This window comes from Mytilus galloprovincialis, chromosome 10 (assembly GCF_965363235.1).
Source record: "Mytilus galloprovincialis chromosome 10, xbMytGall1.hap1.1, whole genome shotgun sequence".
NCBI lineage: Eukaryota > Metazoa > Mollusca > Bivalvia > Mytilida > Mytilidae > Mytilus > Mytilus galloprovincialis.
The window spans coordinates 787823-806793 of NC_134847.1; the positions used below are offsets into that span (position 1 = coordinate 787823).

The 18971-nt window shown below is 32.0% G+C and overlaps 4 protein-coding genes across 4 annotated transcripts in view; 1 reads left to right on the forward strand and 3 right to left on the reverse strand.

Moving 5' to 3' along the window:
* The window catches only part of LOC143049626 (glutamine-dependent NAD(+) synthetase-like), a 42923-nt gene extending 33386 nt beyond the window's left edge, over positions 1-9537 (reverse strand). Inside the window, exons 1-3 of the mRNA XM_076223223.1 lie at positions 9377-9537; positions 2122-2182; positions 1698-1814 (exon numbers count right to left, since the gene is read on the reverse strand). Coding sequence (XP_076079338.1) covers positions 1698-1814; positions 2122-2182; positions 9377-9461 — 263 coding nt within the window. The 5' untranslated portion in view covers positions 9462-9537. The remainder of the gene's footprint in view (positions 1-1697; positions 1815-2121; positions 2183-9376) is intronic.
* Positions 1-18971, forward strand: part of LOC143049629 (catalase-like) — a 157015-nt gene that overhangs the window by 132121 nt on the left and 5923 nt on the right. The window contains exons 2-7 of the mRNA XM_076223227.1: positions 9834-9903; positions 11288-11459; positions 12425-12535; positions 13740-13870; positions 14422-14472; positions 16142-16321. Coding sequence (XP_076079342.1) covers positions 9847-9903; positions 11288-11459; positions 12425-12535; positions 13740-13870; positions 14422-14472; positions 16142-16321 — 702 coding nt within the window. The 5' untranslated portion in view covers positions 9834-9846. The remainder of the gene's footprint in view (positions 1-9833; positions 9904-11287; positions 11460-12424; positions 12536-13739; positions 13871-14421; positions 14473-16141; positions 16322-18971) is intronic.
* LOC143049627 (uncharacterized) lies at positions 3355-6226 on the reverse strand. The gene is made up of 5 exons (XM_076223225.1): positions 6095-6226; positions 4874-4997; positions 4281-4557; positions 3849-3995; positions 3355-3519 (listed from the first exon to the last, which is right to left on the reverse strand). Exons 3-5 carry the CDS (start codon positions 4503-4505, stop codon positions 3370-3372), a joined length of 522 nt encoding a protein of 173 aa, XP_076079340.1. The 5' UTR covers positions 4506-4557; positions 4874-4997; positions 6095-6226; the 3' UTR covers positions 3355-3369.
* Positions 6457-9182, reverse strand: LOC143049628 (zinc finger protein 862-like). Its single transcript, XM_076223226.1, has 3 exons — positions 7765-9182; positions 7246-7398; positions 6457-6783 (listed from the first exon to the last, which is right to left on the reverse strand). The coding sequence occupies exons 1-3, from the start codon at positions 8588-8590 to the stop codon at positions 6488-6490; spliced, it is 1275 nt and encodes a 424-aa protein (XP_076079341.1). The 5' UTR covers positions 8591-9182; the 3' UTR covers positions 6457-6487.

Below are 18971 nucleotides of genomic sequence, written 5' to 3' on the forward strand. Positions count from 1 at the left end.
TGAATAGGTCATCATTTATAAGGATTTGAAGGTATTTACAGATATAAGAAAAATGTGCCAACAAGTAAGTCTGGGAGCGATACCAAAACAATATAGATAACAGAATAGAGGTGATGAACTATAAAGAACATAATGATTGATCGTGGATAGTGCTTGGTTGTTCAACGTCCAGTGGCAGATATTTGATATATGTTAAGGACGATTATAATACAGATCAATTGGCAGGAAAATATTAAGATAAATAGTATAACGAAATAAAAAAAGATATAGAAATAAAGAAACGATTTATGGTGTCCCCAGACAACGAGATTCTGGATCCGCTCCTGTGTCAAAACAATTACTGACCATACATAATCCTTTTTGGTGTACCGATTATCAGCCGATTGAGCGATTTATTTTTTAAAATACAACTGCGGGAATCAATTTGTAAATAAACAAGATCTTATATATTATTTAGTCGAAAATAAATGAAATTATTGAATATTTTTCTGTCATTCTAAAAAAGACCAACACTCAATGTACAAAATTGGTGTCCGAAAAAAGACGACTTCAAGAACATTTTTAGATCATCGTATGCATACGAGTAACAGGCGTGGTGACAGGTCAGTCCCGTCTAATGTACAGTACAAGTCCAGTTTTTAATTAAAAATACAAATATACATATTGGAATTTTATGGCTGCCTTTTCATTCAGCATAGGTTTTGCCTTGTCTGTTTTCAATTAATTAGCTCTCTAGCTAATTAGGTCTAGCGGAAAATACTTCACGTCTGGTCGTAAAGGGGTTAGTCACTGCAGTACAGAAGAAAACATGGTAAAACAAGAGGAGATGGTGATAATTAACTGACATTAATGTATTAAGGAAGGCCTAGATATTGAAATACAATATTAATAAAAGTGGATTTTTTTTATGCCAGAACTGGAAAGTGAAAACGCTAGGGATCACCTTGCTTTTTGGTTATTGGATAGACTGAGTACGGGGTTTCATTTATTTTGTTTTATGTTGTGTTTGATTGTTTAGTTCTCACTGATATGTAACACATTTTATCCTAGCTTGTACACAGATAAAATAAGGGAAGAAATTTTATTGGTTAACTTCCAATGGTGGTTATTTTCTTATATGCAATGAAATATCATGTGAATTTTTTTCTATAGAACTGGACAGGATAAAACTTTACTCATGCCAAGTATTTCTTTATTTGAAAGATAAATTCTGCACATTTTTTTGAAAAATGCAAATTTAACAAAGACTAATAGGGGAAAATCAATGGTGGTATAATATTACACCTCTAGATTGTTAACAGTTACTGTAAATTCATAAATTATTGTGATTTATTTATAATGTACAGGGTTATAATCGCAATAGTTTAAACTCGCATTTTAAGAGAGATCCATACACTTAAACATAAGTTATTGTCTGGAAACTAGAAATATGCTTGTTTTGACCCCTTTTGGGCCCCTTGTTCCTAAACTGTTGGGACCAAAACCATCAAAATCAATCCCAACCTTCCTTTAGCATGTAAAGTGGTTATGAACCTTGTGTTAAAATTTTATTGATTTCTATTTACTTGTACTAAAGTTACCATGGTTATTATTTCCAGAAATCATCCGTCTTCAGACGACATGATACCAATATAAGACCAATTTTAAAATTATTTTTGCGGTCGTATAAAAATCATTGCGGTCGTATACAAACTTACATTCCAACATCACAAAGAATATCCTGGGTAACTGGATTAGTGAGAATCTGTCCCAAACTCTGCCATGAGTGTAAGAATGTATCACTCTCCAGAAAATGGTCTGCACATCCATATCCTCTACAAAAACAATTGATGCTATTATCATTTTTTAATTTCAACATGTTCAAAAGAATATTTTCAAAAAAAATTCTTGTTAAAAAGTATGTAAGAAAAACTGTCAACATCTTAGATTTTCAAGTACTGGACACTTACACCTTTTCTTATACACTAAATATTACATGTATATGCAGCATTGCTCCTGAAGGCAGCATAAATGGTAAAAGTAAAAAATCAATTACCTGGTAGAAAACTTCTGATTAATGGTCATACATGTACATATTTTGTAAAAACAAATTGAAATTGTTCTGCGTCATATTATACTAACGTTATCTCCAGCTCAGGTCCTAATCTGTAAGTTGCACCAAGCTCTTTAGCCTTTTGAATACCTGAAAATATAAACATCTAAAATTAAGACTTTTAAGGGAAAACAATTGTGAGTTCAAAGCTACTCAATTAGCCCCAAATCTGATTCCTCTTAGCCATTTCTGTTTTCTAAAAATGTGATATAAAATGGAAGTCCTTAATAGCTGTAAATAAAATAATATACATAACTTATCTCATGTGAATTGCCTATTTTCAGGGAAATGTAACCAATAGTTTTGTTAATTGTCATTTGTTATAGTTCATGTAGTTTAGGAATAACAACAAAAACATTTTTTTTTCTCTCTGTCAAATTCAGAAGTCACAAACAGTCAAGGATTGAAGACTTGCAGTGCTCATCAACTTGATCAACAAAAACTATTTTAGTAACAGTTTTTTTTTAATAATTGAATAAAGATTTGGAGGGCAAACATTTACAATGAAATGGTTTGAAATGATTTAATGACAGTATTGACTTAAAATTTTTATAGCAATAGACAATGCAACTGCATCTTTTGATTCTGTATGTGAACAAGATGTATTAATTTTACAAAAAATATGAAACGAATTAAAAATTACGATATGAAATTTCTTCAAATTAACAAGTTTCGGTTAACAAATGGTTAATATTCATGATATTCATGTATTTTCTTGTAAAGTGATTCAATACACCTTATCGCTATGTGTCCGCCATTACGGGAAATCACACATGTTCCCGTAAAATTTTGACGTCATAAAACAAAATATCTGAAGCCACAATGGAAAAGTGATTGTTGTTTGCGTCAAAAGTTCAAGCGGTCCCGTCAGCTGGGATTAGCGATAAGGTGTATATTACCAATAAGTGTACAGTCTGCACCAAAAACTTTTGAGGGTACTAGTCCATTGGACTAGTAGTTTTTTAAATTTACTAGTCCTGAATAATTTCCACTAGTCCGACACCGGTGAGGGTCGCGAAGCGACCCGAACCAGCTAGGGGGGTTTGGGGGCATGCCCCCCCCCAAAAAATTTTGAAATCTTAGATGCAAAATCCTGCATTTTGAGCATACCTGAAAGGGTTTTAGCTGGTTGAAAACTTTTTTTTTTTTAGCTAATTTTAAGGATTTTACATTTGCAAAAAATTATTAAACAAGGAAAACTTGTAACATTATTTATTTTTAGTCATGTGTGCTGTCCATAAAGGATAGTAAAAACAATGTCAGAGTTTTCAAGTTTTTTATTCCTCATAATCTTTTAATAATTGTTTGAGTTTAATGAGAAACACTTCGTCTTCAGCCAGCTCATTATCATCATCATCATCTGAGTCTTCCTCCTCATCACTACTCACATCATCTATATTTCGTATCATCATCATTGTGCTTCTTTCCTGAAACAAAATTCTATTGAATATGATAGAAGGACATAGTTTTGAAGTACAGTACTTGTTATGAATAAAACATTTGAGGTATACACTGTGAAATTCTTTTAGGGTTAGGGTTAAAAAAAAATGTATGTTAATGAAGTAATGTGTGATTTCTTGTCCATTCATGCCATTGTCCATATGATCGGTTCATAAACATTTGTCACATATTGAATGAGTTATATTGTTTTTTTTTACTTTTGATAGCCACCCAGCTGGCAGCCTACTATACATTACAAGAAGATTCAAATATAAATGATATAGCCTAGTCATGATTAAAACAAAATAAAATGTACCTGGTTCAAGTTTGTCTGAATGGCATTAGTTGCTGGCTCCGCCTCTTCATCATCAAGGTCAATCTGTGCTGCAGCTTCCTCTGGAACTTTAGTTGTATTTCCACGGACCGTATATCCAACTCTCCTCTTTCTACCAGATGGAGTAACCTAAAAAGCACACAGGCAATGAACATGTAATCATGGTGAAAATTCAATTGTTATTTGGTATTTACAGTTTCTAAACATGCCATGATAAATTAGATTTTATACAATTTCAAATCTTTTGTTATAATTTATATAAATGTTTGGCTAAATGACATTGGATATACTTTTCTATAATATTGATACTAACTTCTAGATTGTTTATATTGAAAAGACTAAAATAAAATTCCATTACAAGGAGTAATTATTGATAATTTCAAAAGATGATGTTTAAGTATTTCTAAAACCTACCATCCAATCATCAATGGAGGCCTTTGGGTCAAAACTACTTATGTCTGGTGTTTCCAACTCCATTTGCACTAAATCTGATAGTGTGTCTGTTTTAAGGTGACCCCTTCTTTTGCCCTTCGTTAGTTTTGTTCTACTGAAAGTGGTCTCATTATTAACACTTGTTGGAGGGAATGTCAGTAGTAAATCAATCACTGTTGCTATGTTACTGGTATCGTCTTTAAACATGCGAAACACATCATACCATTTGAGACTACCATCATCAACTTTGGATGAAAATCTGAAATGAGTAAAAAATAATTAACCAGTTTTATATATTTTTTTTATTAAACACATGTTAAATAAATCAGGAATTAACTCAGGGAAAGTGTAAAGAAGGACAGAGGCATTAACATATAAGAATAACATCAGACACACTCTAATGCGTAAACTGGATTTCAAAATCGAGGGGGTTGAAATCACACATTTATATGAATTATTTTACCTGATTTATTGAATTAAGTTTATGAATTTCAATTTAGTTTGATTGAATATAACATTTTTTAGCACATGAAAAGGCTGTTTTTCTTTTATTGAAGATCTTTTATTTTTTTTACCTTTGGTATATAAGAGATTTCAAGACAGACCACTCTGTACTGATTTCTGACAGTTCAACACCAGCTTTGGTTAGAGTCTGAGGCAGAAGTGATTTTATTAGGTGAATTTCATGGTCTCCATGCTCTGTAATTAAATAAATTAAATAAATTATTTTGGTATAAATTACCTTAAATTGATAAGGCTACCAGTTTTGTAATTATTGTTTCACCAAAGTTAAAACAACAGTGAGTATATGTTTAAAAAGAAATTATAAAAAACTTCTTACTCTGAATTATTTATGGATATATAATAATACATGCATGACATGTAAACTTAACTGTAATTGAAATTTACTTTTAAATCAGAAAAGATGAACTGGTCAAAACAAATGATTATGAAGGATCTGCATAAATTCTGAAAAACTACACAATTGACAAATACAACACTACTGGCTTGAACCGACAGAACGTTGTGTTTCTGAAGATTCAAGATTAGAAAACTTACAACAATAGCAACAAAAGAACAAAACATATTTAGAAAATGAATTAACAACTGCTGCAAGGAAAGAAACAAATAAAAGCTGAAATGATAGATGAACAAGAGCCTTCTGTCTATGCTGTTACTTTATTTAAAACTGTCTATTTAATTATAGTTAACTTATGATTTTAACAAATAAATATTATAATCGTTTTTTATACTTTGTAAAATCATTATCAAGACTTTGCAGTATATATATATATATCTCTTCTGGAAAATTGTAACTCACAGAAGATACTCTTGTTTATCAAAATAACATGATCAAAAATGAATGATAACAGAAATGCAACACCAATTTGAAACCTATGATTGCTTCTTTGTCTTCTGGGCAAGGCCAATTCTTAAAACTAGATGTAGCACTTGCAACTACTATGTCTGTTGATGGAAATCTTTTGTCAAGAGAATCTATTAATTTGTCAATTAGATTGTTTCTATAACTGACTGATGGTGTCCTTCCTTTTAATGTCGTTCCCTGATATAATTTACTGGTGGCAATGGCATCTGCTTCTTCATTCAATCTGCACAAGTTTGGAATTCATATATCATTTTTAAAAGGTTACTTTTAGTACTTTCAAATCATATTATTAAATTATTATTATTATTATTATTGAATTAAATAATTAATGATCGTACACTGTTAACTTGATTCAATCTATAAATTTTTCTGTTGAACTTTAAAATCTAGAGAATCATTAAAAACTTACTGCAACTTCAATTTCTTCAGACTATCAGTAACAGAAATGATTCTGTTAACTGAATCTGCTAATGATGTATCCTTTCTCTGCAAAGCAAGAGACAGCTTGTTCAGTGGTGAAATAATTTTCCTACAAAAAATATATATTTTTTTTAACCATGCACCATGATGCACATTTATAAATAAATAAATACTTTCAGCATCATTTCTTCGGATGGTAATTTAAATAAGTAATTAAATAGAAAATTTCATTTTGAACAGACCAAGTTATGATTTTGAATTGAAATATTCCAAAAGCATCACAAAATTCAAATGCTAATTTTTAAATTCCCACTTTAACAAAAAGTTGTGCTTAAAAGGTTAATGTTATTACAAAATAATGTACATAGTACTTTTGTACCTGCTACCATGTGCAATAAAATTTAATTACCTTCAAAATGATAATAAAAGTGATAACTGCCACATCTCCCATTATTTTGGCCAAACCCTCTGCCTTTGCATTATCATGAGATGCAGTTTCGAGCTGTGTTTTGATAGCTGTATAGCCTTTGATGAAACTACCAATTGCTCTCTGCATGTGTGGTAGCCATCGGGTACCACCTATCCTAGTGGGCATAATCCTGCTCATTGCTAGAAGTTTGAATGTTTTCTTCAGCATTTTTTTCTGTTTAGGCCCCTTTCTATAAAAGTAATATAAACCTGAAAAAAAATAAATTAATTGTTTCTTGCAAAAAAACATAGAAAGTATACTATATTACAAATGTAGTTTATTCAGCCTGGACTGTGGACAAAGTAGATAAGAGAAATAATAGTAAATACTGAGTACATATAATAAGTGTACATGGTGAAGCAGTGTTATAAGTTTAAATACATGTTCTCTTGCATTTTCATTTTTTGTGAAGAGTGGTCTCATAGGCAATCATTCCACAACTTCTTTTGAAATATTTAATTTTGTGTGCACTGGTTCTGTAGTAATAAGTAAAGATAATTCAAATGAAAAAATTATAATTCAAGCTGCTATGCTAATGATTTGTGATCATTTGTAAATCTGTGTCTTGGTATGGTTGATACATGTACATGTATGTCTTTTAACATGTTTACAATCCTAATGAATATTTTGCAGCAGGAAAATAATAATTGACTTCTTAATTTTAAACCAACCTAATAGGAGTGTTGTTGTCTTTTCATATAGTCTGTTTCCAATTTGTTTTATTGCATCCTTGAATGCTAATTCTAACCTATGGGCTAGACAATGAATAATTACAATCTCTGGATTTTCCTCTCTCAGGTGAGCAGCAACACCACTTCTTTTGCCTAAAAAAAAAGTAATCAACTGAAAAGGTGCAAAATAAAATTCAACAAAAGTGAAAATTATATATGTGCTTGTCAGAGAATATTGTGCTTTAATTTATGCTAGCTTAACTTTTGCAATTAAAATATAAATTTGAAATAAGAGGATCTGGTATGAGTGCCAATGAGACAACTCTCCATCCTGGTCCAAGGCAAAACAATAAATATTTAAAATAATCAGCAAACATTTGTCAGAATTAAAGCATGTAATAAGTAAATACCAATGTCAATAGGTGTACTATAAAAAAAAAACATATCAGTCCTTAGTCACAACTTGACTTGTTTAGATCATGGGATGAGAAAGGCACTTTTTTAAGTTAAAATTATTACCTTGCATATTTGATGCGCCATCAGAACCAAACCCTACTATTTTCGTCCACAAGTCAGTATTAGATGTACGATCTTCTCTTTCAAAAGTTGACTTTATAAATGAAAAAATATCTAAGGCACAGGCTGACTCTGCTGTTCCTAAACAAAAGAAACTGTCAGTGACTTTTCCACTTATAGATGTACGAACATATAGTGACTCATACTCGTCTCCCATAAAATCACTTGTCCCATCACATGTTACACTGATAAATTTCGAGGCATCCAATAACTCGTTTACTTGACTTCTTGAGACATTAGCGATATGGTGAACAAATTCTCTTGCCTTTTTGTCATTCAAATAAGTTTCGCCAACATCTAAACCTTTGGCCTTGTCTAGCTGGCATAAAATGGGATAAAATTTGAATGCTAGATGATGTTTTGCAATTGCATGTGCATTGCGAAAAAGAACATTCATCCTGTCATACTCATGAGCTTTCAATTTCACAACAGCCTTAGCTGCCTCTGATTTTTCAGCAGCTGGCCTTGTTGAAACAAGTGAGGCAGTTTTATGTTGCTGGGAATTTTCATGAGCTTGTATTGCTTCAAGCCTGAAGTTGGAAGTCCCTTTAGCAAAATTGTTGCTTTTGTTATTGTCTTTGCAATACGTGCAAACCATAACAGATGACTTTTCATCCAACTGCAACCACTGACGGTCGGTTTTCCAATGGGGTTTAAACCCTCTGGTCCTGGTGACCTCGTACTTTTTTGTTTGTTCCGTAACATCATCATCTGTTCTTTTTCTTTTAAAAGCCTTTCCTGGCTTTGCCCCGGCTGTCCATTGAAGCATATTTACGTTTTTACGGTTTCCTTTGTTGACACATGGTCTCCGGTCTTTCTAATGACCAAAAAGATCGAAGTGTACCAACACGGCGTTGTTAAGATAACTCATAATGACATAAATCTATTTTAATAACTTTATTGATTATGTGAATTAAACTAAAACATTTTTGATATCATTAAAGATATGTAATAAATCGGGGAAAAACATGATAGTCTTTTCGTTTTATAAACAATTGCCTTCATTATAGTGTCCGTGTTGGTCCACTTTTTACTGGTTATCAGACAGATCGAAGTACCGGAACTAGCGACTGGTTTTCGTTTCAGTTTCACTTCCTCGGGATAAATGTATAATTATCGATCTCGATAGTTCAGACTTCGTACACATTAATGTCAGTAATTTGACGATCTATTCTGTAATACTTTGAACTCAATTTGAACTCCAAATATGTTTAAATTTCAAATAACATATAGAAAGGACGTTATATTTCTTACTAGTCCGGTCGGGCTAGCGATAAATAAAATCTACTAGTCCGAGCTGAAAATTACTAGTCTGGGGCATCGGGCTAGTGGTTAACGTCGCAGACTGGTGTAATACTCATATCATTTGGCATACAACTATGTGCTAAATATGGGTTTAATTTGTACCTGTAAAGGCTATTTAAAAAGATAGACTTAAGCATTCTGTTTTCAAGACTAACAACAGTGTGAAAACGTGCATATGATGATATGTTTTGAAGAAGAAATGTTCACAACTTTAGTTTTATGATAAGCTCTTTTTTAAAATCTTCCGTACTTTCTATTATTCTTGACAAATTCCCTTCAAAGTCCATTGCCCATTGATTCAATGTGCAAGTGGCGAGTGTCGCCGTTCTCCCCATTTTGGAGACTCTCTGTTAATCCTCAAAACCGACTCAAAAATTATTGATTATCAACTTTCTTTTTCGGTCACCGGAAGTTGTCTATAGAATGTTAGATTAGTCCACGTGTTACTGTTGAAACTGTAAATTTTTTGTTTGTTTTTAGTTCTTTTCAAAATAACCAAAATTTATCAGTAAATTAATATACTAAAGAAATAAGATTAAGTATATTCTTAATACTAGAAAAGAATGGCATATTTACATGATTAAAATAAAAAATGCCAAATCGAACGCGACAAAATTTATCTTTTGACCTTCACCTAAAGTGACCCAGAAATTACACAAGTACTGTTTGGACTTCGTGCAGTGTGTAAAACTGGAACTTTTTACTTGACAGGTTAACAAAATGGCAAACAGAGACAAAGCAACAAACCAACTTCTCAATTTTAAAGAATCACAGACGGTATGCTCTTTATATTTACAAGTAATGTACTGTGATGATATAGGGTCTGCTTTGGAACTGTTGTTAGCAGTGGTAACCCTGTTTTCAGGACATTTACGCTGCACTTTAAGTTTTACATTACATAAAAAAAAACCACAACTTTAGAATTCATTCACTATGCAGTTCCTATGTCACAATGTATTAATGGATATGTTTTATATGTGCACAATGATTAGATTTATATGTTCTATATTAGGTGTAGAACTCACCAGTATTTAGAAGGTGGAAAAGAAGGGGGGGGGGGGGTGGTGGTAGGAGGGGTCCTGATCCCAAATTAGGCTTATAAACATGGAATCCTGAGGTCCCAATTTTAAAGAAATTTAAATCCCGAAATTCTAAAAATGAATTCCCGGATCCTGCTGAAATCCAGAGCTTAAAAACACCCGATTCCAGAGTCCTGATAAAGGTTCTACCCCCTCTTAGGAGATAACTGTATTTGTGGTATCGTAAATTAATCTCTGACGGCATTAATAGGTGCTTTAATGAGCCCTAAAATAAGTTTTGTAGTGAAGCGTTAGCTGAGCCAGTAAACAGGTATTTGCAGTTACCATCAAATCTCTAATTGATGCTGTCATAGCTGAAAATACAATATTATTATCTCCATTCTAATGAAACTGACAAAACCATGTCAAATATACATTTGAAATTTGTCTGTGTTTGTGGGTGCTTTTTCATATCATCAATTTGTGAATTGATGTTATGAAAATTTGTGATGTTATTCAGTTATTAGATATCCAATCAAAATGAATGTTGGAAACAATTTTGCATTAGAATTAGTTTTTAAATATGTTCATGATGTTGTTGTAATACAACATGTACATATGATACAATTGTATGCAGGTTTATTTGTCTATGTCTTATACAACGATTGACCTGAAGGTCATCAAATGGAACTCTTTCATAAAAAAAACCAACTAGAGTTTGGTATATGCAATTTTGTGTCCGCCATATTTTCAAATGTTCCTTTTGATCCATGTCATCAAATGTGATGGAACCACTTGAGTGGTCTAATTGTAGCATGCTTACGGCTCTGTGATAATAGAATATTGTTTCCACAGCAAGAGTTAAAAAAGACACAATTATCATGATTAAAATGCCTCAAGCAGGGTGATATGTTTTAATTTAGCCTTCCACATCATCATGATCATTCAGCATTGTTTTTGTTCAGAATTTTTTATTAATAACTACTGTGCCTTAATCATGTTAATTAAGAATAAGCAATCTATGATTTGTAAAATTGTTCTAAAATTCAGTACATTGAAATCATGTTTGTAAAGAGATAAGGCAAAACTGACATGCAAGAGTAACAAATGACTAATATTTTAATGTTCTTTTTTCCTTTCAGAAACCTGATGTCTTGACAACTGGAACAGGTGCCCCTGTTGGCACCAAAACAGCCACAATGACAGTTGGACCAAGAGGTCCAGTCCTGTTACAAGACTTTGTCTTCACAGATGAAATGGCCCATTTCAACCGAGAAAGAATACCAGAAAGAGTAGTACATGCTAAAGGAGCTGGTACATATATTATAGTATAAATAGGAATCTATGATTGAATGCTGTACTCAAACACATTAAACATAATTAATGCTACATGTTCATCTTTCAAACTTACATTCTGCAATTACTAAAGTTTAAGCAGTTAGTGCTTTGACATAATCTAGATTATGAGATTGTTAATCATCACATAAACATCCATGTTCATTTGTGTAGAAGGTTTAAATTTGTAACCAATCTTGAAATATTACAATGTAGATTACATTTGTACATGCTGCCATGTTAATAGTTTTAAAGTAAATATATTAACATGATTAATCATACCTGCATCTACATAGCATATACACAATTTATTACAATTAAATAATTGCTTAAAAAAGTAATTTAACTTGTTAAACATGACTATTGTTAAAACTCCCATTCATATATGTCTTATTGAGAAAAAAAATGTTGTACAAAAAAATGTATTAGCATTTCCATGTATGTTGTATATCATTTTTGATCAGAACATGACTTTTTATTTTACACTACAGCTCATGTCATTTTCATTTTTCTAAGTGTAATTAACATGCATATGATTAAGTTATACATGTATTTACATGGCTTCTAGATTAGATACTGTGGATTCATTCAAAAACCAGAAAAAAATCAAACATCCATGAAAATACAATTTTTCTCAATCCATGAAAATTGATAAAAATAAATAAATTCACAATATTTTATTTTTTTTCTTTCATCTTAAGAATTGACCCAATGAGCTTTAGACATGAAGCATAAAGATGGACAAAACTGAAAACACTTACCAAAATTATGATCACATGTTCCAAAAACTCTTTAGTGCTGTTCAACTATAAGCTGACTGTGTATTTTATTTAGTCTTTAGACTTTTTTTGATTTGAACTTCACTGATGAATAATTTTACAGGAATGTCATTAATAAATGTTAGTGAGATCCTTAGTTACAACATATTATGACTTATTTTACAGGAGCATTTGGATACTTTGAGTGCACACATGATATTTCTAAGTACTGCAAGGCAAAGCCATTTGAATTTGTTGGTAAAAAGACACCTCTGGGAGTGAGATTCTCTACAGTTGGTAAGTGGCATTTTTACATTTCTTTAATCCCTTTCTGCACGCATAATATAAAAAAAATTAATGAACGCGTGGTTCGTTTGATCTCAGTTCTTCATTGGTTAAAATCTGATTATGACGTTGAATATTCTTCTTTTCCTCTGAATTTCCTATTGTGACGGCATGAAAAAAGGTGACCATGCCTGATGATGTTACATTAGAAAGAACAAATCTTTTTGCAGATCAGTCGCAAAGAAGCTTTAAGTTTGCCTGTGTATTGTTTGAAAATCACTAGAGAAACAGATTCCACCACCAAATCTCGTGTTATGAGATATTTATCCACTCACGACAGATAAATTTTGAATATTTAAAACACTCAGCAAGCCTCGCGTTTGAAATTTGAAAAATTTAACTGTCTCGAGTGGATATATATCGTATCACACTCTATGCAGTGGTAGAATCTATATGTATTGCACCACATGTTCCTCAATTTTATGATTATTTTTTTTATTAGTTAGTTCACATAGTGAACACAATTCATGAAGAAAAATAAAATGTTTTGCTTTATCTTCTTACAGTATTTTTTTTCTCATTTAGAAATAAGCATAGAGCATGGCGTGATAGAATTATTTAAAATCTAATAGGAACATTTATGATCTTCAAGACATTTTTGAAAGGCAACCATTTAAAAGCCAAAGACTTAAAGAAATCTAGATCTTGAAACAACCATTTCACAATATAAAAATAAACATGTTATCTTACTTTTAGAAGGATTTTATTTAATTAACTAGCAACACATACACTTTTGTCCATTTTGATCCCCTGGCTTGTTTGAAATGCAACTGACATTGAAATTTTATTGGGAGTCATGTGCGTTACATGTTCCAACATGGCTCTGGTTGCCAAGCAAAAGAAGCTGTAAATATTTAAAAAAAGAATAAGTTACTTTTTTACATGTAATTATTGAATGATACATTGCTACATCATTTTATACCGAATTAGCTCCCATATTCAGTTAGGATTTGACTTTATATTTATTTATCATGTTTTTTTTTCTTACTGATTTTTATTTTAAATTATTTTTTGAGAACTGAGAGACAATTTTACATTTGAAGTGATATTTTCTGATTTATTTGAAATAAAATCAATTTCAGATTATTTTAAATCCAGTAAAAATGAAAAATTTAGAACTAGAGTTATCTCCCATTACACACTTTTTTATTTTTAGGAGGAGAAAGTGGTTCTGCTGATTCTGCCAGAGATCCCAGAGGATTTGCTGTAAAGATGTATACAGAAGATGGTAACTGGGATCTAGTGGGGAACAATACACCAATCTTCTTCATTAGAGATCCTATGCTGGTATACAATAGTCATATCAGTTAAACTAATCCACGATTCATGGGCAATTGGTCTAAGAATTTTATAATATGTTAAAAGTATAACTTATGTAATAATACAGCAAATTCCTTTACTTATAAAATAAGGTGATGTGAGGCTTTGGAAGAACAAAGACTTGGAATATAAATAACTACTGGTCAGTGTATGAGAGCGACCTTCCATGCTTTAAATATAAAATATATATAGAAGAGAACCAACAATTGGAATGAATATAATGGAGACTGAGAAATTGTTATTACAATTTAGTAAATTGATTTACAGATTTATTTTGATAAATTAATTTGAATATATTCTACAGTATTCTAGTAGTACAATTATGGCAATTTGTATTATGGAATTTAAAAGGAAATATTGATTTTGTCAAAAAATTATATTGTTTCTGCTGATACATGTGATGTAAAATCAGTCAGAATTTCTGTCAATTTCAGTTTCTTTCTAAACCAATCTTTGCCCTTTTCCATATTGACAAGCTTGTTGAGTTATTGCCTACATTATATTATTTAAAATTTCAGTTTCCAAGTTTCATACATACACAGAAGAGAAACCCAGAAACTCACCTGAAGGTAATAGACATATACTATACACCAGATCTTAAAAGATTATTATAATAAATCAATCTATGTTGTAAACATCATTTGTACAGAGTATAAGAAATGAACTTGAAAAAAAAACATGAGATAGATTTTCAGGAAGCAGAAAAATAGTGAGGAGTATAAAAAAAATTAAGTACAGTTTTATTGTGGTTTTTGATGGAACAGCATGACACATTTTGAGGGGTAATTTCTACAACTTTTTTGATGGAACAGCATGACACATTTTGAGGGGTAATTTCTACAACTTTTTTGATGGAACAGCATGACACATTTTGAGGGGTAATTTCCACAACTTTTTGGATGGAACAGCATGACACATTTTGAGGGGTAATACAGCATGACACATTTTGAGGGGTAATTTCCACAACTTTTTGGATGGAACAGCATGACACATTTTGAGGGGTAATTTCCACAACTTTTCAACCAGAATTACCACAGATAAACTTTCTGACCATCTCTAAATTTATATAGTAGGATTGATAGTAATTTCAATTATAATATGATATGAACAATGCTAGTAATACATTTGAATACTCACTGTTGTCCGTCTTTGATTTTACAGTTGAAAATGTCAATTGATATGAAATATAATTATCAACAAAATCAAGGAAAACTGGTATCTGACAAATAACTATGAAAACACAGTAGCATACTTCCTACATTTTCAATCACTTTACTGCATACCTGTCAACCTCTGAAAATGAAAAGTCAGGTCATGACCTGCATTGAGAAAAAAAATCTCAGGTCATAACGCGTACGACATTTTGCGGGCTCAATTGAAGAACAAAAATATGTTTACATATAATTTATATAGTCAATATGTATATAAAACAGTTAGAACATGTATACAAGTTTATTTCAGACTATTGTTATATTCCATAGTAGCAGACTTGGCATTCTTTAAAAGAACTGCACTTGGTTTCAGTTCATAGCAATGCAAATGTGTATTCATTTTACAAGAAAGAAGAGCACACAGTGTATCCTTATTAAGATCAGCCCTAAACTCTGTAGCTATTTTCTTTACTAAAGAAAATGCCCTCTCACTGTCTGCATTGCTGTTTGGCAAAACCAGTAATGTTTTAGCAAGTTTTGACAAAACAAAAAATCTTGGCTTGTTAAGAAAAATGTCATGCAACTTGGACATTTCTCCCCAAAATGTACCAATGTCAGTTTCAGGAGAAGTGCAAAGTGGAAGTTCATCTAATGGGGTCAACTGATAGTCACTGAACTCATCTTGTAGCTTGTTGAAAATATCGTTACGTAGCTCAGGTAAACAAGTCCTACATTTTGACTTTTGGTTACATTGAAAAAGACCGATAAAACCGAAGGCCGTATTACTTCTAAATACCGGAAACAATTCCGGTCAGAAATCCGGGTGAAACGGGTAATGTTAGAAATTTCCGGGACCCGCCGGGTAAAGAAAAACTCCCGGGTGAGAGGTGAAAATAACGGGTGTCACCCGCAAAAAACGGGTGAGTTGACAGGTATGTACTGGATAGAATTCCATTGGGAATTATTGCAACAAACCAGGCTAGATAATGCATGACATCAGTGACATGATTCAGAAGGGAAAAGATTACAAAAGAAAAGGTTAATTGTTTCATGATTTTTTGTTAATTTTATTTTATCTTTTATTAAGGATCCAGACATGTTCTGGGATTTTATTACACTTCGACCAGAGACAACCCACCAGGTGTCCTTCCTGTTCTCTGACCGTGGAACCCCTGATGGATACAGACGTATGAATGGTTATGGTAGTCACACATTTAAGACGGTCAACAAGGATGGACAGGCATACTACTGCAAATTCCACTTCAAGGTAAAGTTGATTCCATGATTATTGATTCGTCCTATGACAAATTTATTTGTCTTTTCCAGACAGTGTTTGTAAGAGTTAGATGCTATAGTCAGTAGACCTGCCTATTTTCGTGATTTCTTTTTCCTACTAAAGAGGTATTGACTTGACTCTTGTTATACTCAATATTTTAAATTAGAACATATAGAAATAAAGTAATGGATTGGATAAACAGATTGAAAAAATGTTGAATTGAAGTAGTATATTTTTGTGGAGACTGTGACATAGCACTCTAGATTCCGTCAGTGGTGTCAATATTAGGTTCAGTCTGTAAGAAGTATATTTTTGTGGAGACTGTGACATAGCAATCCTAGATTCCGTCAGTGGTGTCAGTATTAGGTTCAGTCTGTAAGAAGTATATTTTTGTGGAGACTGTGACATAGCACTCTAGATTCCGTCAGTGGTGTCAATATTAGGTTCAGTCTGTGGATAAAGATTTATTAAGGCATCAATAACTTTGTCAAATTTTCATGGAATTTTATTAAAGGAGAAGGGATCACGAAGGGTTCAAATTGGCCTTAACTTTTGAATGTTTTTTTAGCTCACCTGGCCTAAAAGGCCATGTGAGCTTTTCTCATCACTTGGCGTCCGTCGTCGTCGTCGTCGTTAACAATTTTTCAAACATCTTCTCCTCTGAAACTACTGCATGGATTTGAATGAAACTTAGCATGATTGTTCCTTAGAGTATCCTGCACAAAGTGTGTGCTTCGATTTTTGATCCGTCAAAAAACATGGCCGCCGTTACTTAAAATAGAACATAGGGGTCAAATGCAGTTTTTGGCTTATATCTCAAAAACGAAAGCATTTAGAGCAAATCTGACATGGGGTAAAAATGTTCATTAGGTCAAGATCTATCAGCCCTGAAATTTTCAGATGAATCAAACAAACCATTGTTGGGTTGCTGCCACTTAATTGGTAATTTTAAGGAAATTTTGCAGTTTTTGGTCATTATCTTGAATATTATTATAGATAAAGATAAACTGTAAACAGCAAAAATGATCAGCAAAGTAAGATCTACAAATAAGTCAATATGACCAAAATTGTCAATTGACCCCTTAAGGGGTTATTGTCCTTTAATGACAATTTTTCACAATTTGTTCATCATATTTGCTAACTTTAAAAAATCTTCTTCTCTGAAACTGCTGAATGGATTTGGATGAAACTTAGCATGATTGTTCCTTAGATTATCCTGCACAAAGTGTGTGCTTCGATTTTTGATCCGTCAAAAAACATGGCCGCCGTTACTTAAAATAGAACATAGGGGTCAAATGCAGTTTTTGGCTTATATCTCAAAAACGAAAGCATTTAGAGCAAATCTGACAGGGATAAAAATGTTCATTAGGTCAAGATCTATCAGCCCTGAAATTTTCAGATGAATCAAACAAACCATTGTTGGGTTGCTGCCACTTAATTGGTAATTTTAAGGAAATTTTGCAGTTTTTGGTCATTATCTTGAATATTATTATAGATACAGATAAACTGTTAATAGCAAAAATGTTAAGCAAAGTAAGATCTACAAATAAGTCAATTTGACCAAAATTGTCAATTGACCTCTTAAGGAGTTATTGCCCTTTAAAGACTTTTTTCACAATTTGTTCATCATGTTGACTTACTTTAAAAAATCTTCTCCTTTGAAACTGCTGTATCAATTTCAGCCAAACTTAGGCTAAATGAGTTTTAGAGTTTCAGAGTATCTAGTATAAATTTTATATTTCATTTCCTTGTATGTCAAGAAACATAGCTCCTATGGCTAAAATAGAACATAGGAGAAAATGATTTTTTTTTTGCTTTTGAAGAAAATAGGACGATTCAAAGAACATTTAAATAAATTGAAAAGCCAAAATAATCATTGATGAGAGATTAAACCAAAAAAATTCAGGTGAGCGATTCAGGCTCTTGAGAGCCTCTTGTTTTAAATTGAAACCAAAAAATTACTTTTACATAAGAATTCTTGTGATATTACTATTTCTCTTAATTCACCGTCAATTTATCCCTTTCTTCACCCATTGTATGAAAAATTTAATCAACGTTTGGTTCGTTTGATCTCAGTTCATCATTGGTTAAAATCGGATTATGATGTCGAATTTTCTTGCTTTCCTCAGAATTTCATATTGTGACGGCATGAAAAAAGGAGGCCATGCCTGATGACGTCATAGAAAAAACACATCTTTTTGCAGATCAGTCGCAAAGAAGGAATAAGTTTGCCTGCTTATTGTTTGAAAATCATTAGAGAAACAGATTCCACCACCAAATCTCATGTAATACGATATTTATCCACTCTCGGCAGTTAATTTTTTAAATATTTAAAACGCTTGGCGAGCCTCACCAGTGTTTTCCTTTTTTCACTAAGGGAAGGTGGGTGTTTTAAAAAAATTACTTGCAACCGGTTGGTTTTTTTTTAAATGTCCACCCGTTTTTTTTTTTAATTTACTGTGGGTGCACGTGGGGGTCACAAAAATAAAGATTAGTATAAATAAATATTCACATTTAATGGAGTTGAACAAACATAAATAGACGTAGTCATATTAATTGTCAAATATTCTTTGATTTGATTTTTTTCAACAATTTATCTCTTTTCTCTCTTCTTTCATTTACAATTTTATGTCCTGTTTCC

Excerpts from the sequence above, each read along its gene's own strand:
- LOC143049628 (XM_076223226.1), bottom strand. The coding sequence starts at position 8,590 with ATGCTTCAATGGACAGCCGGGGCAAAGCCAGGAAAGGCTTTTAAAAGA. Across the intron at positions 7,399-7,764 it reads TGGCGCATCAAATATGCAAG|GCAAAAGAAGTGGTGTTGCT; the intron begins GTAATAATTTTA and ends CTTTTTTTTTAG. Across the intron at positions 6,784-7,245 it reads GACAACAACACTCCTATTAG|GTTTATATTACTTTTATAGA; the intron begins GTTGGTTTAAAA and ends ATTTTTTTTCAG.
- LOC143049627 (XM_076223225.1), bottom strand. The coding sequence starts at position 4,505 with ATGTTTAAAGACGATACCAGTAACATAGCAACAGTGATTGATTTACTA. Across the intron at positions 3,996-4,280 it reads CCTCCATTGATGATTGGATG|GTTACTCCATCTGGTAGAAA; the intron begins GTAGGTTTTAGA and ends TGTGCTTTTTAG. Across the intron at positions 3,520-3,848 it reads TTCAGACAAACTTGAACCAG|GAAAGAAGCACAATGATGAT; the intron begins GTACATTTTATT and ends ATTTTGTTTCAG.